Source organism: Perna viridis, chromosome 7, assembly GCF_037379345.1.
Source record: "Perna viridis isolate PV_CMFRI_1.1 ecotype Kerala chromosome 7, ASM3737934v1, whole genome shotgun sequence".
Lineage (NCBI taxonomy): Eukaryota > Metazoa > Mollusca > Bivalvia > Mytilida > Mytilidae > Perna > Perna viridis.
This window is the reverse complement of record NC_142451.1, coordinates 13,846,491-13,860,988: the sequence shown is the minus strand read 5'-3', so window position 1 is coordinate 13,860,988 and position 14,498 is coordinate 13,846,491. Positions and strand designations below refer to the sequence as shown.

Sequence of the window (14,498 nt, the reverse complement as noted above, 5' to 3'; positions counted from 1 at the left end):
ATACAAATTAACGTGTTATTAAATATCAATATCCAATATAATAAGCAATTACACTTTTCTGATCACGATTAAACAACCTATAGTGGCACCCTCTTTATTAACACGTTAATAAATCATATATTTATTGATATCAATAAATGATTTAATTAATGACACGTTAATAAATATTTATTATCGTGTTGATAAATCATTTATTGATATCAATATTTATTTGTTAAATATGTTATATTTATTGATACCAATAAATTATTTACTGATATTAATAAATAGGTGATAAATTCCAAAACGGCTTGCCATAAATATGTGTATATTAATGTCTCTGGTAATATCTAAATTCCTTGAATAAGTAAATTAAGAGACCAAATTATAAAACCATTTTCCCATGATATCTCTAACAACATTGTCTCTTGATAATCCAATCTTTCACTTCATGAGGTTAGGTTAAAGTGTTTCAAATGATTCCTGAAAAAAAATATAAACACAAATATAATTCTCTAGATTCTTTATTATTCCAATGGTAATGAATACATTTTGAAATGTTCCTCATTTAGAGTATTGATCGACTATTTTGAGACAGCCAAGCTAGCAAAGTTATATATATTCATACGCATATTTTTTTAGTTATATATGTCAATAATATTCAAAGATTCGATCGATACAGTTTAATCTTTTGACAAAATCTTACAATTTATTGAATTGGATCCTAAATAATGAAAGAAATGATCAAATTTTGAAAAGGGTTACAAACCGGAAGCTCGGACTAATTTGTCTCAGATTAAAATGGCTGCCAAAATGAGATGCCAACAACAAAAGCGGCTTGACGAATTAATTTTATAAGAACAAGGTTAAGGTGTGTCTTGTATCGAGCACTCTCATTTACCTTGATTCTGTAGCATAAGATTATTTTCCAAGTATTTAGGTAAAATATATCTCGCACACAATAATAACGTATAATCATGATATCCTAACTAAGTTTTCGGCACTAAGTTCGAAGAAAGCTAAGCTCTATATCTTCGGCACAAGCTCCAATAACTGTAAAATTGTATCACATAATTTCAGTTTATGCATAAGTGTATGCACGCTTTTTTCTTCATTTTGCTATATTCTTTCTTGGTGTCAATATATTATAAATGTATTTAGTTGACTTGTCAGTTTATGTTCAAAATATTTTGATATTTTATTTTCATTTTCTTCTGTTCCAAAAGCAGACCTTTTATGGAGCTATTTATGGGGTACTACACAAGTAGACAGGAACGAAAGCATTATTCAATGCTTTTTTCAAGCTGAACATGTCAGGTTTGTATTGACAAAATTTAACTTAAAAAAAAAAACCATTGCATGGGCTTGTCTATGGTAATCACAAATCAAGTATCATCAATGTAACTCTTAATTTAGTCAGAGATTAAATATTTTATTTGTCCCAGATTCAGTAATTGTTTTCATGCTAACAGTTAGTGAAAGGTTAAGAATTGATTTGTTTGAAAGCTTGTTATATGTTTAAATATAAAAAGTCCTAGATTCTCATGCAACTTTTTTTTAAATGGGTGGGGACGGGATGAATTTTTTTATTTTTAATTTGTCTGACAGAAACGGACACTTGTGCCGAAAAATGCATCTATGTGTGCTTGGTGAACGACATTACCACCACAAACGTATCGAAAAAGCTCTATCAAAGAGCATGTGTCTTTACTGCTACACCTGTACCAGTTTTCATCAATTTGGAACCATTTTTCAAAGAGATAGCACAGAAAAACAATGATTTACAAAGAGTAAGTTACTACAATGTACTTGTAAATGATGATTATTATTAGGCAGGTGAGGACAAGACTCAGAATATTTCTGGAATTTGCATCTGTATTATTTTTTCAAACCACATTTTGAAAATTAAAAAAAAATTGTGTAGGGTGTAAAAAATCAAGTCAAATGAGGATGAGAGTCTAGGAATTTTTTTTATTATGGTCTTATATATATATACATTCAAAATTATTTTGGGGCGTGCATGTTACAAAGTTTTTGAAAGAATTTACAATATTTTGGCTGAGGAATTTTCCAATTCACTTACATGCCAGAAAAATGTGCTGTATATTTAAATTTTATTGCGTAGACTGCTTAGATATTTTTCTGTAACATACATTGTTTGTCTATTCAATTACTTCATTGATGATGCTGTACTTACATGTATTACCACATGTATCATATGCAGTGAATTATTCAATTATAACAGCATTTATATCTAAATATGTATATATGTTATGCAAAAAAAGGCATGATTTCTGATGGATATAAAAAAGCTGTTTTGAAAATTTAGTACTCATTTAGAATTATTAAAGCCTTTTTCATATTTTTGTAAGATATTCTTCGAAAGGCATACCAGCTTAATTTTCTACAGTATGATAAAAGACAAATAAAGGTGTACAGTTTATGACTGCATATTCAAATTATTTACCAATAAAAGTACATTTGACTGGCATTGAATATAAAGCTATATTAAACGCAGGATTTGCATGTTTGTGTGAAATCTGTTTTCACTAAATTATTTATAACTCTGTTTATGAATTAAGCAACATACTGTACATTTAAATTAATAGGACTGTCTCTAAGGTCAAGGTTTTCCCTAGTTATTGCTGAAAAATGGCCAAAAACGGCTATGAACAGGTCAAAACTTAATAATTGTGCATACAGTTGTCAAGAAAAAAACTCAGTTTTGACAGGCCAAAAGTGTGCTTTGACTATGTACTTTGGCCTCCAGTTACTTCTTAGGGAAAACCTTGAATATATGATCTGCCTTTGAAACTGACTTTCTTTGTCTGTAGAGTTGGGGTTACATACATGTATTAAAATAAATTAATTCCTCTTGCCGACTTCTAATTATTTTAAACTTTCAATCAGTACATGTACTATACAAAGTGAAAACATTAATACTATATATTAGAAAAGTTGGTACTTCTTGAAACAAAGTTCAGAAAATGTTAGTTATCAACTGTGCAGATATGCAAATTTGAATAGGATTGCCCTAGTGATATGCAAATAAGGGAATGAGGACTGCCCAATACTTCTACATAATATTATTTTTATCTTTACTAACAATTTTGAATGGATGTACTCGCAAACTTCTTGTGCTTCTTGCCCAAGTGGTGCAGGAACTTGGTTTGTATTACTTCCCCAAGACATCAGCTGAGGCTATGAAACTGTTTTGCAGCTGTGTATATTTTTCAGTTCTTCACATTTTATTTTTTAATTCGCAATCAAATGATTTGATTATTGTATTTCTGAATAATTGGGCATAGGATGTTCAAGGTCTCTGGTTGATATTGTGATATATACTTTCTTTAAAGTATGTCTTTAATATCTTTTTTTTTTTTGAATATTTTGTTGCATAATGAACAATACATTATTGAATTGCATCTTAAGATGTAGATGATAATGCATGCTGACCATTTTGCATGTTTTTACATACACATGCACGCATTGAAAACATTTCTTCCAGAAAGTATGTGAAATGTATACATTAATACTGTAGTTGACATATGCTTGTCTTACAGCAGTAGTGTCTGAATCTACAGCTGTATCCTGTATCTACTTAATTTATTCTTTATTTTTCATAATTAATCTCCTGATCAGTACTACTTTATAGAGTCTATGCTAACATTCAGTTTTTTAATTAAATATGAATTAATTGAGACTATTAATTTCTGTAAATTTTTGTGTGCTTTTTTTTAATTTACAATATGTTAGAAAAGTTTACTGGGATTTATTGTATATTTTCCAAAGAAGGGATTAAGTAAATTTACATAATTACATAAGCAATGACCTCTATGATCCTCAGTTAATACAGCTAATCACACAGAAATTACTGAGTTATGCATGTATGGTACATTTTATAATTGATTGTTTTACTAACAGTTTAATGGAGCAACATTTATAATTTCTGTAAGAACCTATTTTCAGTATTTTTCACTATAAACAAGATTAAAAAAGGTACTGCACTTTAAACATTTCTACACCTTTGAATGAACATGGCATGTTTAATTTCAGTGTAAATGAAAAGAAGAGAGTTCTAAATCACCAATAATTTGTAACCCAGTGCTCATTTTATATTACTTTAGCCTTGAGTTCTGAACATGTTTCAATTCCTTTAAAATTATGACAACGATATGAAAAATTACCTTCAAAATTTAAAGATTGAAATTTTCCCCAGTATCCAGTGGCATAGTGTAAACAAATTAGTGCATGGCTATATCAGCACAGATGTTACATACTTAGCCAGAACAACTTGCTTAGAGTGAACATTTTAAAATCTATATCATAGTGGTATTAACCTATCAGCTGTTTTATTGACAAACTCCACACTACAAACCTGTGGCATAGAAATTTCATTGTAACATATGTTGCTTCAAAAAAAATTCTTGCTATTTGAATTTTCATAGTATTTCCTCGAACACCATTGTAATAACTAGGAAAAGTAAAATTCAGGCTAATTTTAGAAATTACTGGTAAATATTTTTATTTACATATTTTGCTTTACTTGCAGTGTTAAATGATCTTTTTATCCATCTTTTCTGTAATTGTGTAAATTTGAACATTTTAATCTTTTAGGATAGGGATAAAAAGAAAGTGTAATGAATAGAAAAAGAGATGTAATTGCTAACTTTCAGTGTATACTGGTACATATCTAAAAATATGCAGATATGCATATTAAATAAAGTGAAAAATAGTAATATTGACTTTTAAAATTACTTGTTTGTTATTTAGTCCCTATGCAACCATTTGATCTTTTGTGAACAAAACTATGTAGAATTTAGAGACTGTCTAGGTAGAACTCATTATGATGTCAGAGAGAACGGGCATCTTTCTGTATCATAACAAGGTGACACAAAATATACATATATGTTTATAGTACCCTGACAAATCAACTAACTTATGGACAGATCAAAATTATTTCCCTTTATCTTAACATTTCTAGTGCTTTCTATGTAATAAATTTCATTTCTTACCATTTCAGTTACCTTAATCTGAAATAACTTTTTTTTAAAAGAAAACATGAGTTTGTGATCCTTAATTAAATAACACTATAACAATAAAGTTGAAATTAATAGCACTTTCTTTATATCCGTTACATCCTTCATTTTGTGCATTATAAAGCTAGGACATCATTGCTTCTAGCAGATAATTGAGTCGATAATTCGACTGTCTTTGTGGATATAAATCACTAAAATCCCTAAAAATCTTTCGTAACGCAGTATTAGCCAATCATTTGCACAATATGACAGACGCTGACCATCAGCTGACTATTTCTATAATTGGTTTAATTTTTGTTTTCGTGCTAACATATATACTCAATACTGTTGGACCCTGTTTGCACTCGTGGTATTTGTAATACATGACGAACTGAGGTGTTTCTTAACGCCCTTGGCTATCATTGGGGGTTTCTCACAGACGGTGTAAAGCATCGAAGCGTTTACACAGCTCCTGTGCATAGTCATACCTGTGGGTCATGGTGTATTCGGGGAAATTATATAGTAGTCATGTGACCACATTCATTCATTCATTAAATGCATTACCAGGTGATTTTAGATTAAAAGTATTTTGAAATAAAATTTGGCATGTGCCACCCACTGCCTGGTTCATTTATGGACATTGATTTGATTCAATTTTCAGGTTACTTAAGGAATGACTGTTATAATATTTCACTCTGTGAAGAAATGTGGTGCACATGGTGCACACTTAATAACAAAATTTGGTCTATGAAATGATGAAAGTTTTATCCAATCAGAAACCGTGTTACTTTTGAAATTAGATTATTTAGATATATAACAACCAAATAATTTAAGCATGTTTATGTTTACTAAACTAGGATTGCATGCATGTTTTGAACTCATTAATAAAAGTTTATTTTTTTCATTTGCATGGTTTCGTTTCACAGGTAAAGACAATTTAGCATATGGCATTATTTAAGTATTTTTCTAAAGAATGTGAAATTCAAGTTGTTTGATAATTGACAACTATTTCAGGTCTTGCTAAGCTTAGGAAGAATTTTCTGAATTTTCAACTACTTTTTTAAATGATTTAGGATATTGGAAAACTATTATATATCAATATTTAATTTAGATCAATTTAACAATTATTTGTAGAAAAATACATACAGAATTTAGATCAATTTAACGATTATTTGTAGAAAAAATACATACAGATATATGCATGATATATGTACATGTATATGTAAAAAAGTTTAAAGTAGCCATCTGCCATTCTGTAAAAAATCAAAGTTGAATTGATATGAATTTTTAAATAAGCTATATAAATGCTATACTTTAAATTAAAAATGTTAACTACCGAGAGCCAATAAGGTAACAATAACAAGAATCTCTTCATTGGTTCCAAATTTTACAAGTACTATGGACATTTGTCCTACGATACACATCGGAGGTTTAAATTTACTTCCATTAGTCAAATTTCCAGGACTTTTTCATGTTTCAAACGAATGTTCCACACGTAGAAAACCAAAAGGTGGAGAAAGTGGAAAAGGTTTAAAATTAGGGACCCAGGTTAATGAAATTTCAAAAGTCCATGATCAGATATTGTGGGTCCCAGAGACCCATACCTTTGACCCCCACTAATTTGAATCTTGAATCTAGCACAAAACATGTTTTATTCCATTGTATTCATTCATGATATTTTTCAGAGCCTATAGATCAAGGTTTGGAATCATTAGAGTCCGAGTTGGCTGACACCACGGCAACAGTGACGGACTCTGACAATAGTCAGTCGTCAGCAGGTGCCCCTCCAGATATCACACACATCGGGTCATCTTTTGACGACGAGAGTGAGGCTTACTGCAGCGACCCACCAGATTTAAACCCTGAAGATGCTGATTTAGACAGCTTTGATAGGTTACAAAAAACAGTTTCAGTTACAGATACATTAGAAATAACTGACAGCAATGGACCTCCTGATTTGACCAATTCTGAAGATTTTGAGTATGGAAGAGATGAGCAAGTATTAGGTCTTGAGGAGTCTGATTTCCCAGATGTTATAGAAGCTGAGGGTTGTAATCCAGATACAGGAGAGTCTGTGGATATTGAAAGTGGAGCATTTCTCTCTACAAACTCACCACCAGACTCCAGTCCATTTATTTCAGAGTCAGGGACAGACATTTCTCTTGCACAGGAAGTTTCAAAGTCTTTCCAGCTCAGCAGATTTTCTGAGTCACGTTTCAGTGAGTCATTACTGGCTGTGGCACCTGATGATATTTTACCTGTACGACCAGGAGATATCTTACCTGTACAAGGAACAAATCCTTTGTCATCAGTACCTATTCATCAGGTACCAAGTAAGAGAGGACCTGGTAGACCCAGGAAGGATGGAATAGAGGGCCAGCCAAGTAGTAAAAAGAGGACGTAAGTGTTAAAAACATAACAAGTCCTTGTTCCATTTGAATCAGTGAATGGAAAGAAAATGGTTTGAATTCAGGACAAATATTTGATTTATTTTCTGCAGTTTCGTTCCTTTTACTCTTAATCAGTTATCCATAAGAAGAAATCATCATGAAATGAAATATAACACTTTGTGAAAATGTTAGTTTTACTCTATATTTCTGTGTAACTGTCTACCTTGAAATACCTTTTTTATAGTTCTTTTCATAGCCTATTTTGACTTATATTTAGTTGTTTATGCAATTTATATTTCAGTAAAATTAAGAGTTCAATAAAGGTAACCCATTCAGGTATGGCTCAACACCAAGTTTTCTCTCATGTGGAGTATCCAGATAGCAATAGTCAGTGTTCATCATCACTAGGGGAGATCACCTCTGATATACCCATAGATGCTGTTTTTGGCATATCTGAGGAAGAGTCAAGTAATTATCTAAATCTATATATGTATGCTAATGTGCATATTGCTTTAGCTAACTTTTTGAGATTTGGTTAATTTAAGATTTTAATGTTTATCAGTCTTGGGGTTTAAAAAATATTTAGTGTTTCATAGGGACCAAGTGTCAGCAACATCCTACATACTTGTATGTAGATCCATTGTAAAAACATGAAAGGCTCAAAATCTTTCTTTAAGAACTAACCTATGCAGTTTGAATGTGAATGTTTGACTTTTTAAAGCGGACACACATCACGTATTATAGGATGTCTTGTGTATTCCCGTTAGTAGAGACATCAGCTACATATACAGAACAGTGGTAGTTTTGAAGTCAAGACTGAAAAGATCACAATGAATCTGTCAGGGGGAGATGTGATGTTCTGTCGAGATGTTCAAAACTGTCATTATTCTGTTTATGTGTGATGCCACAGTTGGTGGTACATAACGTTATCCATAAAAATTGTCAATATTTTTTAGTATCACCGCAACTACCTGAGATTAGAATTTATCAGGCAGTAGGAACAATGAAAAATTGATTAAATTACCAATAAAACAACACAATAGTACAAATGGCTCTATCTCTTATAGGCAGTCAAAAAATCGTATTAGTGTAAAAAAATTCCATTGATACTACTTATTTGACAACTACACAAATAGAGAAAATTGGTATACTGTTAAAATAGTACTTTTACAATAATTTGAAGATGTTTGTTGTAATAAATTAATGATTTTTAGGTATTTGTATCATCATAACAATGTTGTTTGTTTCAGGTTCTATGTACCAGTTAGAAGAAGGTGGAGCAGATATGTAAGTAACTGAAACTTCAGCATCTTCAATGAAAGTGTGTGGTTTTAATTGTATAGATTTAGAATGATAATTTCTATTATATTTTTCATTGATAAAATTAACAGATGACTGGGCTTTAAAATACATGTTGTTACCCTATAGAGAAAAGAAGTCATAACACCACCATAGATATTACTAAGTATGCATGTAGAATGATTCATAGTTGATTTTGCTTTTTTGTTAATTTACCAATGAACATGTATTTCACTTATAAATCAGTTAATCACTATATTCCACAATTAAAGTGTCTTTTCAATTATTGTAAAAAAGTGTAAAAAGTCATAATAAGCAAATCTGATTGACTTAAACTTATGTAATTGGATACTTCTTAGAATAACTGTGGCCTTTTTTTCTTTTTATTATTGTTCCATAACACAATTGATTATCTTTACAGCCCGTTGCGTGTATGCAGTCTGTGCAATTTAGCAGAACGTAGTCTTCTTGGTCAGGGAGATATATGTAGATATGAACCGACCCCAAACTTCAACCCATTTAAAGAAACACTGTCTAAGTTGGAGAAGAAGTTTAGCCCTGATCCAGATGAAAAAGAGATTGACAAGGGATCTAAGCCTTTGACATGGAGAAGAAATAGAGGCCCTATGAAGGGTACTAAGTAAGTCAGTTTTGAATGGGGTCCCTATAATCAGTAGAAACCAGGTGGTATGTTTGATTTAGAAAACTGCTGTCTTGGTTATTATTTTTTAGATAGTTGTACATTTAATAGAATTTCAGTCCTTTCACTCTGTTATCTAGTTACTAGTCTTAAATTAAATTTGCCAATACTATTATGAAACAAACACATTCAACCAGGAGCTGTAGGATCAGTGCTTTGGTTGTTGTTATATACTGGAAAAATCTTCTGTTTGAGTCACTGTAAACTGGGAAATTTTTGTGGTTTTTGCAATCACTCAACGTTTGGTAGGCTTAAAATACACAAATGTTCCCAAAATTGATTATATGTACCAGGAAGAAAATTTTCATGTTACAGTCCTCAAAAATTGCACAGTTTATAGTAATTTGCACATTTAAAAAAAATAGATATATAATAGAATGTGTATGTCAGAGTTACAATCAACAATATTTCAGGGAAAGTAAGTCTCCTAGAAGGTACCCCCACAACTGGGATGATGATGACTGTTTCTATGGTAACGAGTTAACCTTTGTAGGATTTACTGAAGATGTTGATATCAGTCAGTTGTTCGAACCATCAGGTACTGTATATTTAGGAGAAGAACTTTTGTCTTATTTAAATCTGTCTGATGGAATTTTTTCCATTAAATGGTTTATAAACATCACCTGTTACAAGGACCATTCTTATTTTTTTATTTCTTGATATTAGTTTAAAAAATGATAGTATCATACATGTAAATACAGAATTACAATGATTTGTCTGATTCATTTGCTTGTAATGATTAAGTTTCAATTCAATAAATAACATTGGTGTTCTCATATGCGTATACTTCATCGATAAGTCAAACCTTGATGTGTCGAACACGGATTAATCGAAATCTTGGAAAACTTGAATTAATTACAAAGTCCCAGCAAAACTCCCCTTACTCCAATACAATTTTACCTCGGATGACTCGAAACCTTGGATAACTCGAGGTAATCAATCATTCCCCTCGATAGGATTTCGAGGCTAATTAACCCTGATGTCTTGAAGTCAACTAATTAGTCAGAACACTGATTGCTTTATTATAAACCATGATGGAAGTGTGTTTTAACCAGGATAAGCGTGGCTTTTAAAATTAATTTGTTGACACTCTTATGGCTGGATTTGTGTATTTAATTAATTTAAAATTGCATGTGTAGTGAAAAGGAACAAATTTTGTTAATTACAAGTCAGAATTCACACTAACAGTGATATCAGATACATTGATATTTTGATTAAAAAATTTAAAAAAATACAAATGAATTGTAATGGTATCTGACTATGCAAAGAAACATCAAACAGCGACTATATTCGTTTCGCTAGTTAATTTGAAATTTTATGGTAATAATGTAAAAAACATCTTCCGATATGAAACGCAAGAAGTACTGTGTAAAGTGAAGTACATGTACAAGCACAACAAATGATGTAAATGCAGAAACAATAATTGACCAAACTACTAGTATTTCCAGTTCATCTTTGACCTTGGATAACTTGAACATTTTTGCATGGTCCCTTCGACTTGACAAGGTTCGACTGTAGTTTTTATTTGACCTTTTTATTATTAGGTCATGTTTGGGCCCATCACTGTTGTGCAGCATGGTCAGAAGGAGTTGTACAGTCCTGTAATCTACTGTTGCTGTATGTAGACAAAGCTATTTTCTCTGGAATATCCCAGGTAGGTGGTATTATTTGATGAACTTATAGTGTCTTTGGGGAAGGAAATCACCTAAAATCCTCTAATGCTCCAATTGCATGTATAGAAAAATGTTTTTAAAATTTTCATTTGTTCTTCTTAACTGTTGTGTGTTGTGACTTTTATTTTGCTTTGTTTTAGTCTAAGTGTTCCTTAAATGGTTAGGATATCTTTGTCCTTTGGAAGCAAGTTTTTCTCTGACCAGATTTCTGTTTTGTATGTACATACTTTCAGAATAAATAAAAGAAACATTCACTATTACTTCTGAATATGCTGCTTTCATGAAACATTTGTCTCTTCTCTTTCTTTCAGAAATGTAACTACTGTCACAGATTAGGAGCCACCATAAAGTGTAGAATCCACCACTGTGAAAATGTGTACCATTATCCTTGTGCTGCTGCTAGAGGCTGCTTTCAGGATATCAAGACTCTCATCCTTCTGTGTCATGACCATTTTGATCAGGCTCACGATATAGGTTTGTGTTGATTACAGTTTTTATTGATTATTGGCAGTTTTTATCATTTTTTCCATTGACAAGGCATTGTTCTTACCACCTAATATTTTCTATCAGAGTCCACTGTCATGATCTTAAATATCAACATTTTCAAATGACAATGTTACATCAAAATGACTGTGACATTGAAGCAGAATGTCACATATTGCCCTATTGAGCTTACTGTGATCTTTCTGTTTCTACTTAAAACTGTCATTACATTTGTATTTTGTATGATTGTAAAGCCATGTAGCATTAATTTATATTTCCTTTTTTTACAATACTTTTCATATATACTCAATGACAAAACTGAATTTTAGTGCATTTAGTTCAAATATTGATAAATTGATATATCGAGGTTGTTCCAATTGTATCATTACATATTCCTTCGTTTGTTTTTGAATTTAGTACTTATGTTTTAAATTATTAAAAAGGAAGATGGTATTTTCTTGTATTGTTGCTTTGGAGTTTGTTACTTTGATGTATAGAAGAGGATGGTACTAGTCCGATGTTTTCATGTCATAACTACTTTGTGTTTATTCATGCAGCTGGAACAGAAGCATTATGTGTTATTTGTGACACAGATGGGAACATAGCTGAACAACTTTTCTGTACTAGTTGTGGAAATCATTACCATAGCAACTGTTTGAACCCTGTAGTGTCCTTGACCCCAGAGGTCAGAGCAGGATGGCAATGTCCTGACTGTAAAGTGTGTCAAAAGTGCAGGTAATCCAGAACATAAAAAAAAACATATTATTACACTAAAAAAGCAATATTATTTCTCACCCTTTTATGGAATTTATTCAATATTTTAAGAGGATGTTAAGTGGTATCAATGAGTACAGTTATGTACAGTTTCCTGAATCATTTCCTGTATGTAGTGATCAATCAATAAAATTAAAGTGAAAGTAACACTAAGTTATAATTATTACATTAGTGAAGGAAGAAGGAAATTGTTCAGATATTTTGTCTTTGATGCTGAATTCTGAGTTTTGGTAAGTACAACTTGTTTGTTTATATTATAGAAAAGCTGGTGATGACAATAAGATGTTGGTTTGTGACACATGTGACAAAGGATATCATACATACTGTCTTAAACCTGTCATGACAACTATACCTAAAAATGGATGGAAATGTAAAGTAAGTTATCAGTGTTGTGTAAAGAATACTGTTCTGATGCACTGGGTTCATAGAAATGTATTCCTGCATAAACAAAATTAATTTTAGTTAGATTTTGTGTACTAAATTTTTTCAATTAACAAACAAAAAAATGAAACTACTGTGCTTTTATACAAGTATTATCTTGTATACTAGTTAAAGGTATAATATCTGTAAGACTATTAAGATGAATAAAAGTCTTTTAAATATCAAGTTTTTCTCTATCAGTCTTTTTATGTTGTATTTTTAGAATTGTAGAGTATGTACTGACTGTGAGTCTCGTACTCCTGGAAGTGGACCAAGCTCTCGATGGCATCATAATTATTCTGTTTGTGACAGTTGTTATCAGCAGAGAAATAAGGGACTTTTTTGTCCTGTGTGTAGGAAGGCTTATAGACAGTTTACCAGTAATGCTATGTTACAATGTAGTTCATGTAAAAAGTAAGTGTATGGTATGAATAGGTTTGAAGTACTACATTATGGCAGATGTGAAATTAGCAATTTTGAAGTAAAATGATACACAAAAACTTTTGGTGTTTCCAATTTTGGCGCATGATAAGTGATGCATTAAGCACTTAATCCCAGAATGGATACTTTGCCAATTTTATTTTGGCATTTTTGACAGACTGCTTAAATACACCAAAATAGCACCAGCTATAGCATATTCTGTTTATAATTCTCTAACTAATGCTTATGCTGCAGCTTCAGGGAGAATTGGTTTTGTTATATCTGGGCATGAAGTTCAAGGCGAGAAGTAATTGACTGCTGTTTTTAGTTGCTTCTGGCCCTTACTTAAAACAATCTGTTTATGACATTGTCAGTGAAAGGTACATCACATTCATTGATAAGTGTTAGTTGGATGATTTAAAAATAAGAAATCTAACTTTTATTGCACTGAGGACAGCTTAATTACAGGTGTTACTTATTTCACAATGCTTTTGATGTTCTGTAACAATTGAAAATATTTTACCAATGATTATTGATTATCTTGTGTTAAGATTTATTTATATCAACACTGTATAGGTATTATGTAAAAATCAATTACAGAAATGTACACAGAAGATGTGATGAAACTATAGAATTGTACATGGACCCTGCACTGAGGGACCAACAGCCGGAATATGTCTGTATTACCTGTAAAAAGGGACCTGAGGTAGGCATTGAATATTTTTTATGATGTGGCTTTCATTATTTAAAAAAAAAGAAAAAAACGAGAAGATTAGTATCATGAAATTTTCCATTATATATTTCTAATAGAATTTACAATATATTGTATGACATGAAATGTTGAATGTATTGTAATTTGAGAAACATGTTTTATTGATTCAGTGATGATGATAGACACTCAAATTATAATTTACAGATGGATATAGACATGGCCCCTTATCCTTTCCCATTAGCAGAGGAAAGTAATGAAGAGTTCCTTAAAGTATCAGGGGATGAATTCATGATGAAAGGTGAGATATTCAATTAGAGAGTTAGACTGGAAGGTGTGTGTGGGTAGTACGATGTTAATCTCATTTCTATACATAAATTAGGAGGATATATCCATACTTTATTCTGGAAGTGGTTTGTATACATTATGGTTATGTCAAAATCTCTGACATGTTTTGGTTGGTCAATTTACACAATAAATAACCAAGTAATAGAACAAAAGTCAACAAAGTATTCAGGTCTTGTTCTTATAACAGGGTTTCTCTGAGAATTTCTCACTCTTATCACAGGAATCGAGAGTGCTATCTGGCAAGGACCCAACTATACTTATGATATAAGATGGTGTAAGAAATTA

At 31.3% G+C, this 14,498-nt stretch overlaps 1 protein-coding gene across 17 annotated transcripts in view; it reads left to right on the top strand.

Annotated features, from left to right (window-relative positions):
* LOC148611409 (uncharacterized) overlaps positions 1-14,498 on the top strand; it is a 59,823-nt gene that overhangs the window by 1,836 nt on the left and 43,489 nt on the right. For 12 of the 17 annotated variants that reach the window (XM_088591967.1, XM_088591962.1, XM_088591961.1 and 9 more), the window contains exons 1-14: positions 751-850; positions 1,209-1,296; positions 6,683-7,397; positions 7,689-7,855; positions 8,638-8,674; positions 9,108-9,326; positions 9,800-9,924; positions 10,931-11,040; positions 11,371-11,533; positions 12,100-12,277; positions 12,577-12,691; positions 12,960-13,150; positions 13,757-13,862; positions 14,073-14,166. In XM_088591967.1, coding sequence (XP_088448093.1) covers positions 1,290-1,296; positions 6,683-7,397; positions 7,689-7,855; positions 8,638-8,674; positions 9,108-9,326; positions 9,800-9,924; positions 10,931-11,040; positions 11,371-11,533; positions 12,100-12,277; positions 12,577-12,691; positions 12,960-13,150; positions 13,757-13,862; positions 14,073-14,166 — 2,227 coding nt within the window. In that variant the 5' untranslated portion in view covers positions 751-850; positions 1,209-1,289. Of the gene's footprint in view, positions 1-750; positions 920-1,205; positions 1,297-6,682; positions 7,398-7,688; positions 7,856-8,637; positions 8,675-9,107; positions 9,327-9,799; positions 9,925-10,930; positions 11,041-11,370; positions 11,534-12,099; positions 12,278-12,576; positions 12,692-12,959; positions 13,151-13,756; positions 13,863-14,072; positions 14,167-14,498 lie in introns of those variants that run through there. The other 5 variants (XM_088591953.1, XM_088591951.1, XM_088591952.1 and 2 more) reach the window with 5 other exon arrangements.